Source organism: Cnephaeus nilssonii, assembly GCF_951640355.1.
Source record: "Cnephaeus nilssonii genome assembly, chromosome: 11".
Classification (NCBI taxonomy): domain Eukaryota; kingdom Metazoa; phylum Chordata; class Mammalia; order Chiroptera; family Vespertilionidae; genus Cnephaeus; species Cnephaeus nilssonii.
This window is the reverse complement of record NC_137082.1, coordinates 88081214-88101346: the sequence shown is the minus strand read 5'-3', so window position 1 is coordinate 88101346 and position 20133 is coordinate 88081214. Positions and strand designations below refer to the sequence as shown.

Genomic DNA, 20133 nt, shown 5'->3' with positions numbered 1-20133 from the left:
GCTGGAGGGGGGCGCGCGGCGAGTGTGCGCGCGCGAGGGCGAGTGTGAGCGGCGGGTGTGAGCGGCGAGTGTGCGGCCCGTCGCCATTCCCCGTGACGTCAGAGTGTATTGTTGGGAGCCGGGCCGAGCGCAGCATCCCCGGAGCTGTCACCGCGGCGGCCGGGCGGCGGCGGCGCAGCGCGAGCCCCGCACGAGCGAGCCCGGCCCCGCGCCGCCCCCGCCCCCGGCCCCGCCGCCGCGCCGCCCGCGCCCGCCCCCCGCGCGCCGCCGCCCGCGCGCCCCCAGCGCCCACCCCACCCCCGCGCTCCATCCCTCCCACCGCCGCCCGCGCGCCTCCCCCCGCGGAGCGAGTGCGGGTCACCGGGTCACTGGGTCATTGTCTCGGCGCCCGAACCCCGAGCGCCCGTGGAATCCCCCACGTCACCAGCAGCACCATCAATGAGATGCAAACATGAAAGACAAGAGGAAGAAGAAGGACCGCACCTGGGCCGAGGCTGCCCGCCTGGTACGTACCGCCCCGCCCGCCGCCCGCCGCTCGCCCCGCGCCGCCCGCGGCCGCCGAGACGGCCGCCCCCAGCCCGAGCCGCCGCCCGCGCCCGGCTCCCGCTCTTTGTTATTCCGCGGGAGTGGGCTCGCCGGGCCCCCGTGGGTCTGCGTGCGCGCGGACGGGCGCAGCGATCGTCTCGGGGACCCCGCGCCCGCCGCGCCCGGGACACTTCCCCGCACTTCGCCGTCCGCGCTCGGCGGGGCCGCTCTGCGGGGGGATTTCCGAGCGCCCGGCCCGCCCGCTCCCCGCCCGGCCGCCCGGAGACCTTTGTGTGGCCGTCCCCACTCCCGCCGCCCCCGCCCCCGCCCCCGGCATTCCATCAATAACTCCGCGCGGGCTGTGGGCGTTCGGTCCCGTGAGTTCATGCATTTTCCACGTGCGTGCACGGCGCGTGTCCCACGCGGACTTGCGGGGCGTGTGCATGCGGGCTCGGGCGCTGCGGGTCTGTGTGCCGTGCCGTGTGCGTTCTGTGTGCACACCGATCCGTGCATGTTTTGTGTCGATCAAGTTCGTTTGTGTGTGTAGGTATTGTGCTCCGCTCGATGTTTGTGTGTACATCCTGTGCACGTGTGTGCAATCCGTGAGTGTGTGTGTCGGGGTGTGTGTGTGTGTGTGTGTGTGTTTGGGGAAGTTGGGTCGGTGTCATTCGCGGGGCGAGCTTGCTCCGAGTGCACGGGAGGTGTGTTTCGCTGCCGGCTTCCTGGGCGGCGTTACTCGGCTGCTGTTCCTCGTCTGGAAGCTTTCGGAGCTCGGAGCTTACGTTTTAATCATCGGGAGAATGTCTCTATAGACATGCCGGCTGGCGGAGGGGCGTCGGCGCCGTGGTTCGACGCATGTGTATGTGTGGGTTTTTCCTCTTCCCTTCTTCTCTTAAAGGACAGCTGTAGATGGATTTTTTAAAGGATATTTCTGTACAGGGTGCCTCATGGGAATGCAAGGCATTGCATTTGAAGCTCAGCCTTTCAGGGTCTCGGCTGCATAAATTAAATATTTATTCACCAACTTACTATCTGTTATAAATTGGCCGAAAGAAAGCAGACTGCATGCAGCGGGGGAGGTGGGGGGAGACCCCAGGACATGTTAAGGTTGGCTTTGTAAAGGTTGTGTTACTATAACCGTGGTCTTTTTTTTTAATTTATTTTTTTTATGGTTTTGAATAACTACATCCTGCTCAAGGAGAACATTTGTCAAAAGGCATTATCTGAGTTTGGGTGAAGGGCCTTCCTGGTATGCCTGCGGATTCCAGCAAAGGGCTTTCCATCATTGGTCCTGTTGCCCTGCGAAGCAGTGACCAAAGTCCTTTTTAAAATGGTCATCTAGTTACTGGGAGCCAAAGGGGCCAGGCCCCTTTCCTTCTTCTCTTCATTTGTAGTCATGTATGTTATGGTTTCTCCCCCCATTTGTGATCATATTAATCGCTAAATCACTCCCTCTCTGGGGATGAATGGGCAGGTCATCGTCATTCCCTAATGAACCGCCTGCAGGAGAAGAAACTTACTGGTGAGGAATCTGTGGAAAGTAGGCAGTCAGTGTTAAGTAGATGCCGGATTGATGTTATCACTGGATTTTTGCTAGAGTGCAGCGCATTACTTATTGTTTGCCCAGCCATTAATTCAGAATTGTGTGGGGGTGTGCAGAATGTATTATTCAGATTCCTTGGAGAGGCAATCAAGTGTTATTATAGAGCTCCAGTGTATGCATTTTAAACAAGTGAACAATGTGTCGATTTATAAATATTTTCATGAATTAGCCATATTTGCCTGCAGAGAATGACTTCAGAACATTATTCTGATGGAATTTAAAGCTAACCATTTGTATTCAATCAGGGTACGTTGCTATTCTTGAAAGCACTGTGCTTTATTTGAACTAATCATAACATATCTGTATTGGCAAATCTTGAAATAGATTTCTGAGTCATGGGTTTTTTTTGTTGTTGTTAAAAGTTGTATTTTTCTCTTGCAAAGTTCATTGATGGGAAAAGACACACTAGGAGTCATCAGCACAAAAGAATTAATGACAGACCAGATGTCTCTATTTTAACCAGACATATTGAACTAGTAGTTATGGTAATTTTTCAATTTGGTTCAAGTTATTTTTCCCCTGGTAGTTGTACAAATGTGCATGTATTCAAAATGTTGCCGTTGAAATAAAATACCGAATGGAATAGCAAGTAATTGTACTTCAGAATACCTTTTCCAGAAATTTGTGATTTGTAAAAGTGACTTTCGATGGTTCTTAACTTTGTGAATAACAGAGAAACGGACCTATTTGGGTAATACTGACATCCTTTCATGCTCTCTTTATGATTACATGAAAGCGTATAGACTTAAAACCTCTTCCAGACTTGCATGAAAAATATGTTTACTCTTCAAATTGATAGTATTAATTTACACTCAGTGAAAAAGGAATGCTTTCTTCTTGGTATTTCTGTGATACAAATACTGTCATTCCACATTTCACACGGCCCCTTGCTGTGTGTGTTGTTGTTAAGGACTTTTTTAGCCTTTCTTCATCCACTGTTAAACCAAGTGTCTGATTTTAAAAGTAAATACTAAGGATGGCCTGAAAATATACAACTCAGTATGTGGTTCGTGCAATATATGAACTGAAGAGAGACTATCCAAATTCACATTAAGAATAACCTTCCAGTTCATACAGTATACACTGAGCACCCTGGAGAGTGTGTGTGTGTGTGTGTGTGTGTGTGTGTGTGTGTGTGTGTGAGAGAGATAAAGTGATTTTCTTGAAGGAGACAATATTAAGGGAGAAGAAATGCAAAATAGATGTTTTGATCTGTGAACCAAAAGCTGTTTCAGGGTCGCTTTGCATTCATTTTGAAGAAAAACATACATGTAAGAACCTTCCTCTCCAGAGTAACTAAGCCCTGCCAGGCGAAAACAGCATTTTTGTATCTTGTTTTTTTTTTTTTTCTTTGTCAGAAAAGTATATGGTCTCCAAGCCTATAAACTCCTGAGTGGCAACTCCAGGGTTTTGTTTAGCGGGAGCTACAGCGCCAAGCCCCCCAGTTCCCTGGGAGTGAGCACTGTGCTGGCTCAGGAGAGAAGGCGGCGCTGGGATGCCCTGTGTGTTCAGGAATGCAGTGATTATTAACAGGCTGCCATTTTAAAACAGTAATACCACATCTTTCTTTTTTTTTTTTTTCCCTCTTTCTTTCTGCCCTGCATCAGTTGCAGAAATTTCAGCCCTCCGCCTCCTCCCCTCCCCTCCCCGGGCTGTCTGCAGTTGGGGTGGTTACTTTGCGCGTTGCCATTTCATATGGAGCCTGCTCCCCAACCACATGCGTTTCCACCCGTGTTCCCTGCTCCTCCAAGGTGGTGGAGTCTCCGAGGAGCCCCCAGAGCCACACGCCAGCATCTTCTGTCTTAATGTTTGCAGACCTGCAGTGAGGAGAAAAATCAGAACATAGCTCCTGGCGAGCGGGGGCTTCGACTTTAATCTTTCTGACTTTTATCTGAAGTCTTCCCTCCGTTACTATAAATACAGTTTAAACCGTTGTGAAAGGATCTTCGTGCTTCTTTGTAAAAAAATAAAAAATGGGGGTTTGACAGGACTTTGTTTAACGGCGCTAAAGGGTTTCTTTGTTACTGGCTTAACACAAAACATACTGTTATTTATATATTTATTCCAGGTTAATTCTTTTTTTTTTTTTTGACATGCACAAATGTTGTTGCTTCGAGAAGTGCTTTTTGATAGTTTCGTCACTTTGTTCTACAGGGAACGCTGCTGCTACGAGAGGGGTTCAGTGTATTAATTTGGTCCCCGAGTGTCCTTCCATTTGTTTCACTCCTTACCATCTTTGTTTGGCCTCACGGGCACCTGAAAATACATCTTCATCTCTAGGAGCTTTGTGCTTGGTAACGTGGCTGATTTATTTGCTCACAGTTTAGATATATTCACACAGATGATGAATATCAGTGGGTTTTTCTTTTTTTTTTTTTTTTGGTAGTTCAAGGTGACCTTTGGAAAAAGATTTTAAATGGCAAATTTGCCTCATTGTTGGGAGAAAGCAGGCACATGTCCCTTTCTGCCACGGCAGGGTTCCTGGAGGTCTCGGAGAAATGGATATCTTGTAAATCGCATTGTATTAAAAACTAAGTAGTGAGTTTATTAATGAAAGGAGGTCTGTGTGCAGCCGTTGCACGGGGGAGATTGATAATGCATCACAGTCTACACCAACGGTGCGGGTTGCTGGAAGACAGCACTGAGCGGTGTTGGGAACCATTACAACTGAAAACTGTTCATAATTGTTCCTTTATTGGTTGCCCGGCCTCTGGCCTTGGTGTTTTGGAAATCAGCATCATTTCTCCGGAGCGATGGACGTGGGGATGAGGAGCGAGCGTCGGTCCTGCTGTGGGCACTGCTCGCTGTGCTCCTGGCGCTGGGATTGTAGGTGATGACCAGACCCTGCCCGCTGAGAGCACGGTGACCTGTGGTTGGGAGTGAGCCCCAAAGGTGCGCACGAGCATCCTGGTGACGCGGCGTACCGGCCTGGGAGCCTGGCGAGTGTATTTGGCAAACGGAGTTTTCTTTTCAGTCGCTTCCATGTCCTTTGGTTCGATTCAGCGGTTTTCCGGGACCTACATACAGCCTCATCTCTGTACGTCTGTATCTCATCACCTCTCCTTTCAGACACGGGGCCCACATTTTCATTCTGCAGTTTAAAAGATGGATGAGTTCAGCCATCTCCATATTTTAAGAAATGAGTTTCAAGTTGAAATAACATGTGTTTGAAATGATGAGAAATGTGAACTCGGGCCTAGTGTTTAGGTGGTTAATTTTTTTATGCCTTGCTAACATGAAAGGGAATTTTAAGAAACGAGTCTTCACGTTCTTCTCTTCTTTGACAAACTCTTTGGTAAGCAGACAATTCCTTGGGTGTCAGAAATGGGCTCTTTTCTCAGCACGCTCTGGCTTTCAGGCTTGTAGAGTTATACCTGTAAAGGAATTTCACTACAGGAAAGCTAACTTGTAAAGCAATTAAATTCAATATTTAATCATGTAATAGCGTCATTAGTTCACTGAAATGCATTGGAAAGGTGCATATGTTCCTTAAACATATCGGGGGCTCCCCCACTCGCAGTTCAAATGCTGGGGAGGACCCAACGCTATCTTCCCCAGGAGGGGAGAGTTCAGGAGAGGAGACGAGGGAAACGGGGTGACCGAGCAGACACCATCGGAGGTGTCACGTGAACGATCGCGCAGGTGCTAGTTTACAGGTGCACAGCAGGGAGGGCTGGGTGGCAGGGAGTGATTGTAGAAGGCTTGATGGGTTGGATGAAACTTGGTTCATCCTTGAAATACGAATCAAACAGGTGACAAGAGGAGGACACTCGGAGAAAACGGCGTGGATAAAGGTGTAGAGTCCGGAAAGAGCATGGGTTTAGGGGCCACTGCGGAAGACACGCCTGGAAATATCAGAGGTCCGGGGGGGTGGGGGGGGAGGCCCTGCAATAGAGTTGGCAGTTACGTGGGGGAGAGGGGTTTGAAAGTCATTTTTAAGGCAGTTGGTCCTTGTCAGTTGTAGCATGGGACTGGTGAGGTAGGTGTTGGTAGAAAGAGAATAATAATAATAATAATAATAATAATAATAAAAAGCCCACACAAAACAGAATGGCCGTCCCTTACAGAGAGGGAATGGATTCGAAATGTCTTGGGGTGTCTCTGAATGCTGCCATTACTTGGTAATAAAGAGTCTGAAAACAAAATGGGTGTTGGAAATATTTTATTTTAAATAACACAACTTTGTTACCCAGTAGCCTTTGCCACATGAGGCACAGTGAGCATCGGTAAGCCATATGCACCTGTAGAAAACACACCACCGAGGGCTGCGCTTCCCCAAAGGCTCTGGAGCTCACTCGGGGCGTCTCAGGAGATGGGGCTCCAGTGTGGTTCAATGAGGTGCCCAGCATCGCCACCTGTCTCTGAGGACCAGGCCTGGCACCGCTCCCATTCACTCCGGTGCTGTCTTTCTGATTGAAAAAGGAACGGGGGCATTTTTACAGATGTGAATTGACCTGGTTTGCTGAATGGCAGATCCGAGCCCACATCAGTCTCTGTGTCTGTCTGTCTGTCTGTCTCTCTCTCCTAATCATCAAAAGTCCACTTGAAGTTGTTGTTAATGTATACGTCTCAGTTCCTCCCCCAGAGGTTGTCAGGAGGAGACTGGCCCCTTCCTGACAGGCCGGGGCGGGGCCCCGTATGGGACCCCTGTTCCGCTGTTTGCCAGCCCTGAGAGCCTGGATTGTTCTGCCTTTGTCCCCGCACAGCCGGGAGCTGAGGAAATCTAGCCGGGACTGAAACTTTCCCTGAAGAGCCCTTGGGGAACAAATAGAAACATTATATGATTAGCCACATTGTTTTCATTATTATACAAGTCCACATAAAAGGGTAGCAATTAACAGCTTTATCAGCCTGAACTTCGACACCTACCTCTCCTCATTCCTCAATATTCCCACTTGAAGTCCCAACAATTAACTGTTGCTGGTTTCCATGTCAGCAAGTGACAACACTAAATTGGGACGAGGCCCTACCCCGGGTTGATTGACATATAGCCCTCGGACACATTCTTGTGTAGTTTTAAGGCAAATTCATGCCCTGGGGTTAGAGCCAAAGGATCTTGTCAGAACGTTGGTTTGAATAGCTCAAATATATAACTCCAATGGCACCCAAGACCCTCGCTTTGGTGGAAACTTTTATAACCTGAGGAATTATCCCAGGCGGCGCAATTTATACTTAGTGGGCAGGCTTAGAAACGGTAAGATTATTTCAAAGTATACAGATATATAATTTACTGCACAATGCAGTTAGATACCTTGGTTTATTTTGCATATGTTTAGCATAAATTGGTCCAGGAAAAAATGAGATAAGGATTTCTAAAATAATTCCATAATTGGTATTTTTGGGGGCAAGTGTTCCATTTTTCTTTAGTTGTGCAGTAATTGATTTCTGAATATATTATCAGTGACTTACAGTAAAGAAGGGCATAGAATTGACACTCTTCACCTTATTCAGGAGACAGATGGCATTCCCAGGATTTTGTTAACTGTAATATATTTGAACATATCTTAATAATTTTAAAGAGTTGGAAATTGAGATTGGATTTTGGGGGCTTTTTCTCCAGCTCGGTCATAGAGAAGTCATGATATAGTGAGGCTGTTGTTTATTGTTCTTCGTTGTTGTTTTTGTTTTTTAGTGCACATGTAATTTGTACATATATCAAAACCTTGTTGGCATGGTTATAGCACTAAGCTGTTATCTGGACCATCAGAATTCTGTATTACTCTCCAGCCTCCTGGTATTTCCCCCCCCCCCTCCAACTCCCACCATGCACACACAACAGATAATCTCTTATTTTAAAAAGTGTTTATGAGAAAAATCTCGTTCCTTTAAAATGTGTTAATATTCTTCAACATCTTGCAATTAGAAATGGTATTTTCTAAATCCTTTCTGTTTAGTTTAATTTCTTATTTTTTAATATCCATCCTAGAAATTCAGTTAAAACATCTTGAATCGAACTTCTTTGATAGTCTTTGTGCTCTTTTCCATCACTCTTCTTACCCATTCCTTCTTGCTTGAGGGTCTCTTCTCTCAGCTTCCCTTTCGGTATTGATTCATCTCAGAATTCTCCCTGCCCCTCTCTTTGTTATTTTATCGTTCCCCCTCTTTGGCAGTTTCACACATCCAATGGCGAGTCTCCCAGGATGAGAACTCCAGCCTTGATCTCTTCCCTAAATATATTAACACTTCCTATGATTTCTTTTTTTATGTACTATGGCTATTCCAAGGAAAACTTGTCCAGTTGTTAAACAGCTATTGCATACCTCCCACAAATGTGTTATGCGTTGGTCACAGAAAGAGAATGTGATGGCATGCCTGTTTGGGAGGGACTTACCTATGTCAGTGGTCACCAACCTTTTGGACCTCAGGGACCACCATTGGTCCAAGGACCACGGGTTGGCGACCGCTGATCCATGTTACCGACGCACATGGGATCTGCGGAGAGGGGCGAACTGTCTTCTAAGTATAGCTCACATTTAGAGCCTTCTGTTTTCATTCACCGTGTTTTATATCGTTTTGACCTTCCAACTATTCTTCTCTCTAATCTCTTTTCCAACTCTTGCTTACTAAAACTGTATTTATCCCCCCAGAACAGATCTGATTATATTGAGTCATTCCTGTGAAAGTGGTCAAGAGCAGCCTCTAGGGAGCATTATTCCCCCATAATATATGGCTTACAATTCAGAGGCTCTCTTCACAAAGCTTAGCACATCTTTCATAAAAAAAAGGGAAAAAAAAAAGGTAGAGAAACTTAGTAGGAAAAACAAACAAACAGAGAGATTCCACGTTGCCCTCACCTTTGAGTGATAATTTAGCTAGTTATAAAAGTCTTAGTTGACAGTTTTTTACCCTTAGTACTTTGAAATGTATCTTCATTATGTTCTTGCATCAATGCTTATGATACCTTGTCTGCGGTGAGTTGGGTTTTTTTTTAAGTGGTAATATGCTTTTTGTATCTGAGAATTGCTACCTATCACCTTTATCCTTGAAGTTCTGCACTTTTAATACTCTTTCTTAAATATTTATGGATGGATTTGTTTGTACTCGGTACGTAGAGTACACTTTTTTCTTTCTTTCTTTCTTTCTTTTTTTTTTTTTTTAGAGTACACTTGTTACCCTTTTTATGCTTTAAATTTTTAATCATGCTGTGGTATAGAGCTCATTTAGTGCTCTGTATTCCCACCAGGCCATGAATTCTTTGAATTCTTCTAAGAGTTCCTTCAGCAGCTAGCAGATTTAGCATTCCTAGCTTATGATTGGAAATGATTTAAGAGCAATGCAGGGAGGAGCCCCCTAATACTTAACTGGCTATAGCAATGAATGTGTTGGTGTTATCAGTCAGAGTTATGGGTTACAAGCATCAGAAAACAATTCTTGCTAACTTAAGTAGAAAAGGAGTTTTTTGGAGGCCACAGAGTAGTTCATAATAATCATCAGGAAGTAGCAGGGAAAAACAGGCTGGAAAAATAGGCAGAGATCAGTAGAGGCTAGGGAGCAAAAACACACAGAGTCATGCTGCAAACATAGTATAGAATGCTACAGACAAACATAGGGCTGTGGGCACCGCTACCACCGCTAATGGTCACCATGGTGACCTAGTGTGAGAAGGGATACTGCCTTTGTTGCTAGTGTGTCATATGAACATATCACTATCTTCTCTGTCTTTGCATATCGCATTCAAGATTCAAATTCACAGGCAGATGCATCGAATGGTCAGATTCTAGTTCCTATATCTATAGCTTAGCGACGAGGGACTGATGAGAAGGTATATGTGGCCTCTTCATTACCGGAGTGGAAATATTTCATTTGTGTTTCATACCAATAACAAAGTCACCAAGATTAACACCGAATACATCATTTCTTCCCTGCCTCCTGCTCCCGGCCAGTCTGCTCCCCCTTTTTCTTTTTCATTTCTCAGTGAAAGTCACCACCGTCCTCATTAAATGCCTTTTTGTGTTTTTCCCCCTTTTATTCCATGATCACCAAGCTCTGCCAGTTTTATCTCCTTTTCTTCAATCTCCAAATTCTTATCTTTTTATCCTAGACTTATATCCATTTCCACTGTAATTTACTTTGACACTGGCAGTAGATGAGAAAGAATATAGATTAATGATGGGCCTAAAAGTCAGGAAGATTTATGTTTGAGTCTCAATCCTGCCACTTACTATGTGTTTGACCTTGGGCAAATTATTTAACATCTCTCCATTTTAGTTTCATTGTCTATTAAAGGGGGAATAATAACATGAAAGAGTGGTTGGAATATTTAAGTAAGATAATGTGTATAATGTACTTAGCAGAGTGTTTGACATTAGACCAGACGATGCCAGTTAATTATAGTGTCTGGTAGTTTCCATCTTCTGCTTAAATGGCTACAGCAACTTTGTAACTGGCTTCACTGGCTTTAGACTCACTCCCACTTCAAATAATTCTCCTTATTGCCTCCGTAACTGCTTCTTTAAAGGTAGAAGTGATTTATGGGGCCCCCTTGAGTTCGACGGAGGGTAAAACTGGTCCGTGGTATCCTCTTGAGTCTGAGTTCCCATAAGACAGATGGCGCTATCCTAACCAGGTGGTTAAAGAAAGGCAGGGCATAGTAAGGAAAAGAACGAGGACAGCGGGGGGGGGGGGGGGGGGGGGAAGCGGGGCTGGCACCAGCAGGACGCTCTTAGCACCCTTAGCCCTGGAGGGCCAAGAGCAGGGCGTGGTTACTGCAGTGATGCGGGCTGTGGGGGTAGGAAAAGGATGTGCGACAGAAACTGTGACCTTGTATTTACTTATGCTTCCCCATTTTGCTTAAAACAACAACCACCTTAATAACTAATGACAGCCCTTACCCCTCACCCCGCCTTGGGCTGGGAGGGGGGTGTAGTCAATGAGGAAATGGCCCCCATTACCCTTGGAGAGGTCATGGAGCCCAAATCCCCTCCCCAGGGGACGGGGCTCCTGTAGTGTATGCACTGGGGAGTTAACAGGGCTCTTGAACCTCTTCTTGTCCCAGCATGGGTGCCCGTGGCCATCAGGGGTAAGGAAGCACACGGGGAGGGGATTCCCACCGCTCCTCTAGGCCCCTGCCCAGCCCCAGTCTCAGGTCCTGAGGGCTGGGGAGCAAGAATGTGGAGAAAGGGTGGGTGTGGGGGTCACACAAAGGAGTATTGGTTATTCATGGCTCTGGGATGCCCCCTTCTTCTCCATCGCCCCCTAGGGGTAACTGCTGGAGCTGCACCCTTGGTGTTGCCTCAGGGACCTCACCAGATCCAGGGCCGCCCAGGACCTCCATGCCTGGGGTTATGGCCTCTTCCAACCCAACCACAGGGGCCAGCCCTTTCCTGGGTCCCCCCACTGCCCGCTTTCTCTCTCTCTTGCCTCTCTCTGGCTGCTGTGGTTGTAACTGTGCCTCTTCTGCCCCAGGATGTGAGGGAGGCGTGGACATCAGTAAATGACCCCTCTCTCCTTTCATTCTCTCATCTCCAGCTGGTGCCCCCTGTAGGCTGAGTCCATCACAGGGGCGTCTTCGTTGAGGAAATTCATAGAGGTCAGGCTACAGGGTTACAGAGTTGCATGGAGAAGGGTAGAGAATGAATTTGGTGTCACTAATGGGGAATATACAAAATATCTCCTTTTCAAAAGCTTTTTAAAAAATATTTTTATTGATTTCAGAGAGGGAGAGGGAGAGGGAGAGACAGACACATCAATAATGAGAGAGAATCATTGATCAGCTGCCTCCTTCACGCCCCCCCTACTGGGGATCGAGGCCACAACCCAAAACCATGACCTCTTGGTTGATAGGTCAACGCTCAACCACTGAGGCACACAGGCCTGGCCTTTTCAAGAACTTCTTAAAAATTTTTTTATTGATTTCAGAGAGGAAAGGAGAGGGAGAGAGAAATAGAAACATCAACGATGAGAAAGAATCATTGAGTGGCTGCCTCCTGCACGCCCCCCACTAGGGACCAAGCCCGCAACTCGGGCACGGGCTTTTGACCGGACTCGAACCTGGGACCCCCCTCAGGCTGAGGCTCTATCCACTGAGCCAAACCAGCCAGGGCCAAAAACTTGTGATAGTGTCTCATTCTTCTACGAGCGCAGTCACTCTTGTTTCAGAATCCTTTGGGCTTGTCTTTTGTGTACTTGCCTGACTTCATTGCTTCACTCTCTTGCCGTTGCCATTCTAAACACCGGTCCTAGAAAAGGACTGTGAGACCTTTGGGTTTATCATGCTGTCCCTCTTTTTTTTTTTGCCACGACTTTGTACATGTTGTTCCTTCTCGTCATCAAGTCCTCCCTCCCAGCCTCTCCTTCTTTTTATCGGGTACATTCCCACACTTTCTTCAGGGCTCATCTTTCTTTGAGAAACGGTTATATGTTCCCAAAGCGCTTTGTGGTTGTGGCACTATAATGAGGTGTTTACTTGTTTATAATTGTTTCCTGAGAGCCTGATGCACTACCTCATGTGAAGTTAGTGCTGATCACAGTTGAATAAAGTGAATGAGTCAGAGATTTTCCAGGGGAGCCATCAGAACCAAGTCTTTAAAAGTTTTCAACAGATCAGTGGAACTATAAAAATTACGTCCTCGTTTATTTCTGAGACATTGCTGAACCGTCACTGTACAATCTAGAGAAGGGATTAAATTTCCCAAGAATCAATTGGACAACTGATGGATTTTGTAAGTGTGTCTACTTTCAGCTCACCAGTATCTTTTATTTCTTTGGGATAATAATTCAGCAGTCATCATGCTTAATAGCAATGAAAAGTAGTCAATTTCTGCCATTATGTTAGTTGACATGTGAATGAAATAAGATACGAACCTTGACCTTTGGGAAATTAATGTAAAAAAAAATTAAACCACTTAGGGCCCAAGAGATATTTCTCTGTAAATGTAAAGTTGTGCAGTGTAGTAATTTAATAACCTAAATGTAATCTTCTATGTTTGATTTTAATAAGGTGCAATGATGATCTATAAAGGCTTGCTATCACTTCCAATCCAGGAGAAGAATTACCTAGTGCATTGATTACAACACAGATTGGAAATGTTTGCAAAGTAAATAATCTCCTTTATAAATGTAAGTAAAATATTTATATGCTCGGCTGTCAGAGCCTCCTTTTGCGAATGTAGGATTCTGATATAACGATGGTATAATCTTAGTATATCAATTATCATAAAATGTTACTATTGCTAAAGTAGCACTAATTAATAATAAAAGTTAGTACTTATTAAGTGCTTATGTGCCTGACACTGCACCAGCTTGTTATGCATTATATTGAGGAGATAGAAGAGGGCTAGGTAGTTAGGGTCGGGACCACGGGAGGAAAGGAAAAGAGGAAGTCCAGGAATATCAGGCTGAAGCTTGCTGACTAGTTGCTAAGGCAACCTGGCTAGGTGAAAACCCAGCTAGGCGGGAGTTGCTGGGCAGGGAACAACCAACACCCCCTATACAGAGAGCTTCGGGGGAAGCCAGCAGGGCATATACCTACCCCTAGACAGAGAGCTTCTGCTGAAGAACCAATCAGAAGCCAGGTGGGCATATATCTACCCCTAGACAGAGTGCTTTGGCAGCAACCCACTTGGGTCCCCTCCCTGCTAGAGGGAGGCTGTCTGTCTCTCTCTCCGTAAACTCTGCTTTCCCTTACCTCTTCCTCTGTGAACTCATTCTTCAATCTCACGAGACAACGCCCTCGGTCCCGAACACCACCTTTTGGTTCCAATATTGTTTAATCATAAGAGCAAACCTATGAGACATGTTGTAATATTACACACATTTTTTTTTTCAACTAAGGAATCGAGATTTAGAATGTGGAGTACTTCAGTTTCTCTCAGTTTCAACAGAAATTGAACTAAAACTAGTTTTAGCAAAAAGGCTCACACGACTGAAAAATCAAAGGGTGCACTTTAGTTGTAAGTGGGTATAGAGACTAGAGAATGCCATCCAGGCACTTGCTTTCTATCTTTTGTCTTTGCTTTTTGTTGTCTTCATACTGCAGGTGGGGTTCAGTTCAAGTCTTGGGCAAGATGAGATGGTCACTAGAACCCCAGACATGCACCCTCCAAGCTTAGCACACCAACACAAAAAGAATTTCAACCTGTTTATCTACCTACCTACCTACCTACCTAGCTCTCCTCTTTCCTCTTTTTCTTCTCCTCTTCATTATTATTTATTATTTAACTAGAGGCCTGATGCACAAAATTCGTGCATGGGAGGGGAGTTCCTCAGCTCAGCCTACACTCTCTCCAATCTGGTACATCCCTCTTGCAATCCAGGACCACTGGCTCCTAACCACTTGCCTGCCTGCCTGCCTGCCTGCCTGATCACCCCTAACCCCTCTGCCTGCCTGACTGATCACCCCTAACTCCTCTTCCTGCCAGCCTGATCACCCCTACCTTTCCCCCCTGCCAGCCTGATCAACCCTAACTTGCTCCCCTGCCAGACTGATGGCCCCTAACTGCCTCTGCCTGGGCCCCCAGTCTGGCCTCCCTCTGAGGGAGGTGACCTGGTGGATCAGGGGAAGGCACCGCCCCCATTTCCCCTCTCCTGCTGCCACTGCTGGCCTGAGCCTCCTCGGCCTTCGCAGCCGCTGCGGCTTTGTCTGGAAGGACATCTGTAAGATGTCCACTCTAATTAGCATATTAGCCTTTTATTAGTATAGATGCCAATCCCTGGAAAGTTTTCACTTTGTCCTACTCGGCTGATGTACCTGTAACTCATCAACAGCAGTGGCCGGGATCAGGTAACATGATTGATTGCCACACAAGGATTCCAGGGACAGAAGAAAATTACATAAAAACACCAATAAAGGGCAGATGTAAAATATGCTGGGAAAACTATTGTAATGCCATTGTCTTTGCTACAGAGAGAGTAAACTAACTTGCTGAAGTAGTAAGTAGTGGAGCAATTGAAATCCATGTCTGCCCAACTTCGGAGCTCTAGATCTTAAGTGTGTTAATGAAGATACTTCTCATGCATTATTTCTGGTATGATATTTTGTGATGTTCATTTTACATTTAAAAAATGTTAAGGCCGCCCAGCTGGCGTTACTTAGTGGTTGAGCATCGACCTATGAACCAGGATGTCACGGTTTGATTCCTGGTCAGGGCACATGGTGGAATTATGGGCTCCATCCCCAGTAGGGGGCGTGCAGGAGGCAGCTGATCAAAGACTCTCTCATCATTGATGTTTCTCTCTCTCCCTCTCCCTTCCTTTCTGAAATCAATAAAAATATATTTTAAAAAATGTTAAGGCCAAGGAAGCCATTGCAAAAATTCTAAAGATTTCGTTGGTCTGTTTCCTTTGAAATTTGACTTCCCTGATTTAAAGGCTAGAAGTTACAATGGATGGTTTCTGTTCTATTTTCCCTCACAGACCAGATTTTAAAAAAATATTTATTTACTTTAGAGAGGGAGGGGAGAAAGAGAGAGAGAGAGAGAGAGAGAGAGAGAGAGAGAGGAGGAGGAGGATGAGGAGAAGGAGGAGGAGGAGGAGGAGGAGAAAAGAGAAGAGAAGAGAAGAGAAGAGAAGAGAAGAGAAGAGAAGAGAAGAGAAGAGAAGAGAAAGAAAAACATCAGTTGGTTGTTCCACTTATTGATACATTCATTGCTTGCTTCTTTTATGTGCCCTGACTTGAGATCGAACCCACAACCTTGGCACAGTTCTCTAACCAATAGCGCTACCTGGCCAGTTTCCTTAGAGTTATATGTAAATAATTTATATATAATATTTATAACATAGTTTAACACAATTTAGGATCTGAATTCACAAAATATATAATTCTGAATGAAGCTTCCAGATACTTTCTGGGTGCAGGTAAATATTTGTATTCACTATCTAAATGCCACGTTTTCTTCACAGAGTTGATCATGATTCTCAGAAGATGTTAGCTTAGCAAAAGAGAGCAAACTTCTCTTATTCATAGTGTAAATCTGCACTCATTTCTCTGAATACTCCTTATTTCGTGTAGACTTCTCTGGACATTACACTGTTATTTCCATCCGTTCTTGTTCATTCATCTAATGGAATTCTTTTCTCCTGGAGCTTAACTGGAACAAAGATAGTGCTTTCAAAATTTCGTCTCCTTGTCCCCCATCCCTCTTAATACATTTAATCCACCACAAGGTGTGTGTGTGTGTGTGTGTGTGTGTGTGTGTGTGTGTGTTTAAATCCTCACCCGAGGATATTTTTCCATTGAATTTTAGAGAGAGTGGAAGAGAGAGGGAAAGACAGAAATACCCATGTGAGAGAAACACATCGATTGCCTGCCTCCTGCAGGAGCCCTGACTGACAAGGGCCTGCAACCTAGGTATGTGCCCATGACTGGAATTGAACCTGGGACCCTTCGGTCCACAGGTCGAGCCTCTATTCACTGAGCCAAAATGGCTAGGGCCCTCCAGGGTTTTCAATGAGGAAATGAGAAACAGAAATAAAGACACTATTAAATGGAAAAAAAAAATCTTAACTCTGTTTCCATTTTTCTCCAACTTTTATTATTATTTTTTTATTTTATTTTCTCCCATCACCATTTATCCCCTCTATGCCTTTTCCACCTCCACCCAACCCCACTCCCATGATCACCACACTTGTTCATGTCCAGGAGTTCTCTCTTTTTTTTTCTTTTCCACTCTCCAATTTTTATGTATCCAATTTTTATATTTCACTTTTTAGCTAATATTATCTTCATAAACCAAGTTCCAGTAACTAAATAGGAATAGCTGGACTTTGAGTTGGAAATGAGCAAATACAGATGTTGCATTTCCTTTTAATCTTCTAATGACTCTGCTTTTTATTTTTATTTTTTTAATTCAGAATTCACTACTGAGTTCAGCTTCATGGTAGGAAATGCAAGATTCATGGAAGTTAAACAGTCTTTCATTTGTTAAGAGCTGTAGTGGAAAATGAGGCCCTTTATTTTTTTTAATCCTCACCTGAGGATGATTTTCCATTGATTCTTAGAGAGTGTGGAAGAGAGAGGGAAAGACAGAGAGAAATATTGATGTGAGAGAAACACATCATTGTTTGCCTCCTGCACGTGCACTGACCAGGGCTGGGGAGGAGCCTGCAACTGAAATACGTGCCCTGGACCGGAATCGAACCCGGGACCCTTCTGTCCGCAGGCCCACACTCTGTCCATGGAGCCAAACCGGTTAGGGCAGCCCTTTCTTAATTAGACCAGTCTTCCCACTCCATCTTTTCATGAACTTTTCTCTCTTATTCTCTTGGTGATAGTAGTAGGCAGCTTTAGGGAAAGAGGCAACGTTAAGCCCTTTCAAGGTGTCATCCAGAAAAGTGAATGAGGAAGAAACAGGGTAGGACTTTAGTAAAACTTTCTGTATTGTTATATATTTTTTCCCCTCTGTGTTTGTGCATATATCTTTGTGTGGGATAGCGTTTGCAGAGAAAAAAAGATTGTCTTCTGCTAAGTTAATTTTTTTGTCTGTCTTAATACATGGTTCACTGGCTATTTCGTGATAGTCAGTAGGTTGGTGCACAGTTCATTCACTTTCCCTCCTTAGGGCTATGTGGTAGGGTGCACTTCTTTGACACCTTGAAGTTGGAGTGACAGTGTGAGTTGTCTTGTTCCTCCAGCCTGTGTGTGACTCCCCTCATTTCTTTCCCGGCTGTGGTGATCACAGGAGCTGGTGACAAGGTGGGATTTCAGTCATCCTGGTTCTTGGTTGGACACGTAGATGTGAGTGAGAAATAAGTGTTTGTTTTAATCCACTGAGAGTTCAAGGTTGGTGTTCACTGTTTTGTGTCCCTGCCGATCCTGACAGGTAAAGTCCTTATCGCAAAACCCGTGTTTTCACCCCAGGCCACCTTTTCCGTTTGTTTATGAGACACTAAGTGCATAATTACATGCTTAAGAGGAAAGTAAGACAAACAAGGTCCAGTCCCTCTTTTCTTCACTATTGCATTAAATTGCTTTGTAAAGTCATCCTCCTCAGTATTTATGCTTCGATATTTTTAAACCAGTAAACAATAGAGAATTTTCATTACAAGGAAGTAAGAGAATTTTCCTAGCAATGAAAACTCTCTTATGTGCTATTTCAAGAGAATTCTGTTTATATTTTTGCCTTATAAAATAGTTGCTTTTCCTCCCATCTGTCTATTGAGGAGGAAAGTTTTTTAACCAGAGAGAGTAGAACAATTATTGTTAACAGGGAATTGAATTCCAAGATAGTCTAAGAGATAGAAAAAGGGCACCTGGACAGTTTAAATGAGTTCAGATTCCCCAAGCCAGACAAATGGTGTTTCATTGAAAAGGTATGGCCAGACTTCCACACACCATTGAGAAGAGGAAAGCAGACACTGTAATAACACCTCTCTCCCTCCCTCCTTCCCTGTCTGTCTGTCTGTGTCTGTCTTTCTCTCTCTTGCCTCGAGGAGTACTGGTAGAAAGGCACCCCCCCATAGGGATTATATTTCCCAGTCTGTCTCACAGATTCCTGTCTACATTTCCCTGCCATTGAGAGCAAAGTCACCCTCAGGCTATTCCCACCAGTTTCCACTCTTCTCTACAGACAGCATTCAGGAACTCCTGATAGTCCACAGACTCCCACACTGAGCCCTGCGTTTCGTGTAGAAAAAGGAGGGACGTTTCACTTGTCTTGAAAGCCTGCAGACTTTCATTCCACAAGGAATGTGTTGACCATATGCATCTTAAACCAGATGAACAATGTTTGTCCAGTCCTTCAGCTCACCGGTATGTAGCCATATCTGTTCCTTGCCTTAAAGCAAACACTCAAAACTATCTTTCCTAGAATGCTCTACCAACCTTTTGCTTAAATGGGGATGGAGTTGTTAATGCACCAATCCCTTACATGTTAGATTATATATATGTATATTTAAATAGATTTTTTATTGATTTCAGAGAGGAAGGGAGAAGGAGAGAGAGCTAGAAACATCAATGATGAGAGAGACTCATTGGTCGGTTGCCTTCTGCATGCCTCACAGTGGGGATTGAGCCAGCAACCCGGGCATGTGCCCTGAATGGGAATCGAACCATGACCTCCTGATTCATAGGTTGAAGCTCAACCACTGAACCACGCCAGCCAGGTTATATTTTTCATTATGACATAATTTATCTGCAAGAGACATTGATTTTCAGTGAATTATGTTCAAGATTTTTTTGGCCGTTATATAGAGGTATAGGCACTTAGTTATAATTATTACTAGGGACCCGTTGCAGGAAGATTCCTGCAAGACTTCCTGTGGGCTTCCCTCCCGCCACCGCCACCTCTCCCACCCCGCCGCGCCCAATCCCGCGGCCACTGCCGCCGCCCCCTCTGCGGCTGTGCCCGCCGCTGCCGCCGCTGCGCACCCCACCCCGCCCCACCCGTCACCACCCGCTGCTGTGCGCCCAGCCCCACACGCCCGACCCGCCCCACCCTGCCCCGCCCCGCCCGCCACCGCCCGCCGCTGTGGCCGCACACGCTTTCCCTCCAGCAGCTGCCTTGCTTTCCACTTTCCCTTCTATGCTGTCTTCAGTCTTCACTCCTCCCTCCCTCAGCGTATGCAAATTAACCGCCATCTTTGTTGGGTTAATTTGCATACTCGCTCTGATTGGCTGTGGGCGTAGCGAAGGTACAGTCAATTAGCATTTTTCTCTTTTATTAGTGTAGATAGGTAAGGTCACCACTGAATGGCTGGGGTCACAAAAGAGATCTTCCCCAGATTAACCAAAGAACTTGTATGCATAGATGTTATCACCCATGGACACAGACAATAGTGTAGTGAAGGCCCCAGGGTTGGGGGAGTAGGGGGGTGTGAGCTAGAAAGTATCAATTGGGGGGCGGGGAGGAAGGGACATCTGTAATACTTTCAACAATAAAGATTAAAAAGTGATCTTTTTATTCCTAATAATATGGAGATGATATGTTTTATATTTATATCCCCTTTGTGTGAGTATGCCTATAGAATATTCTAACGTTTTTGTCTCATATGTTCTCTGTACCTGATGGCAGGTGTAGTTTTAAAACCTGAATGTCAAGGTAGTTAGCAGAACTCTCAAAGCTTTTCCT

The 20133-nt window shown here is 45.3% G+C and overlaps 1 protein-coding gene across 1 annotated transcript in view; it reads left to right on the top strand.

Moving 5' to 3' along the window:
* Positions 1–451: 451 nt before the first annotated feature.
* Positions 452–20133, top strand: part of ASXL3 (ASXL transcriptional regulator 3) — a gene marked incomplete at its 5' end in the record, with an annotated part of 185596 nt that continues 165914 nt past the window's right edge. The window contains one exon of the mRNA XM_079785113.1: positions 452–505. Within this exon, the coding sequence (XP_079641239.1) occupies positions 452–505 (54 nt within the window). The remainder of the gene's footprint in view (positions 506–20133) is intronic.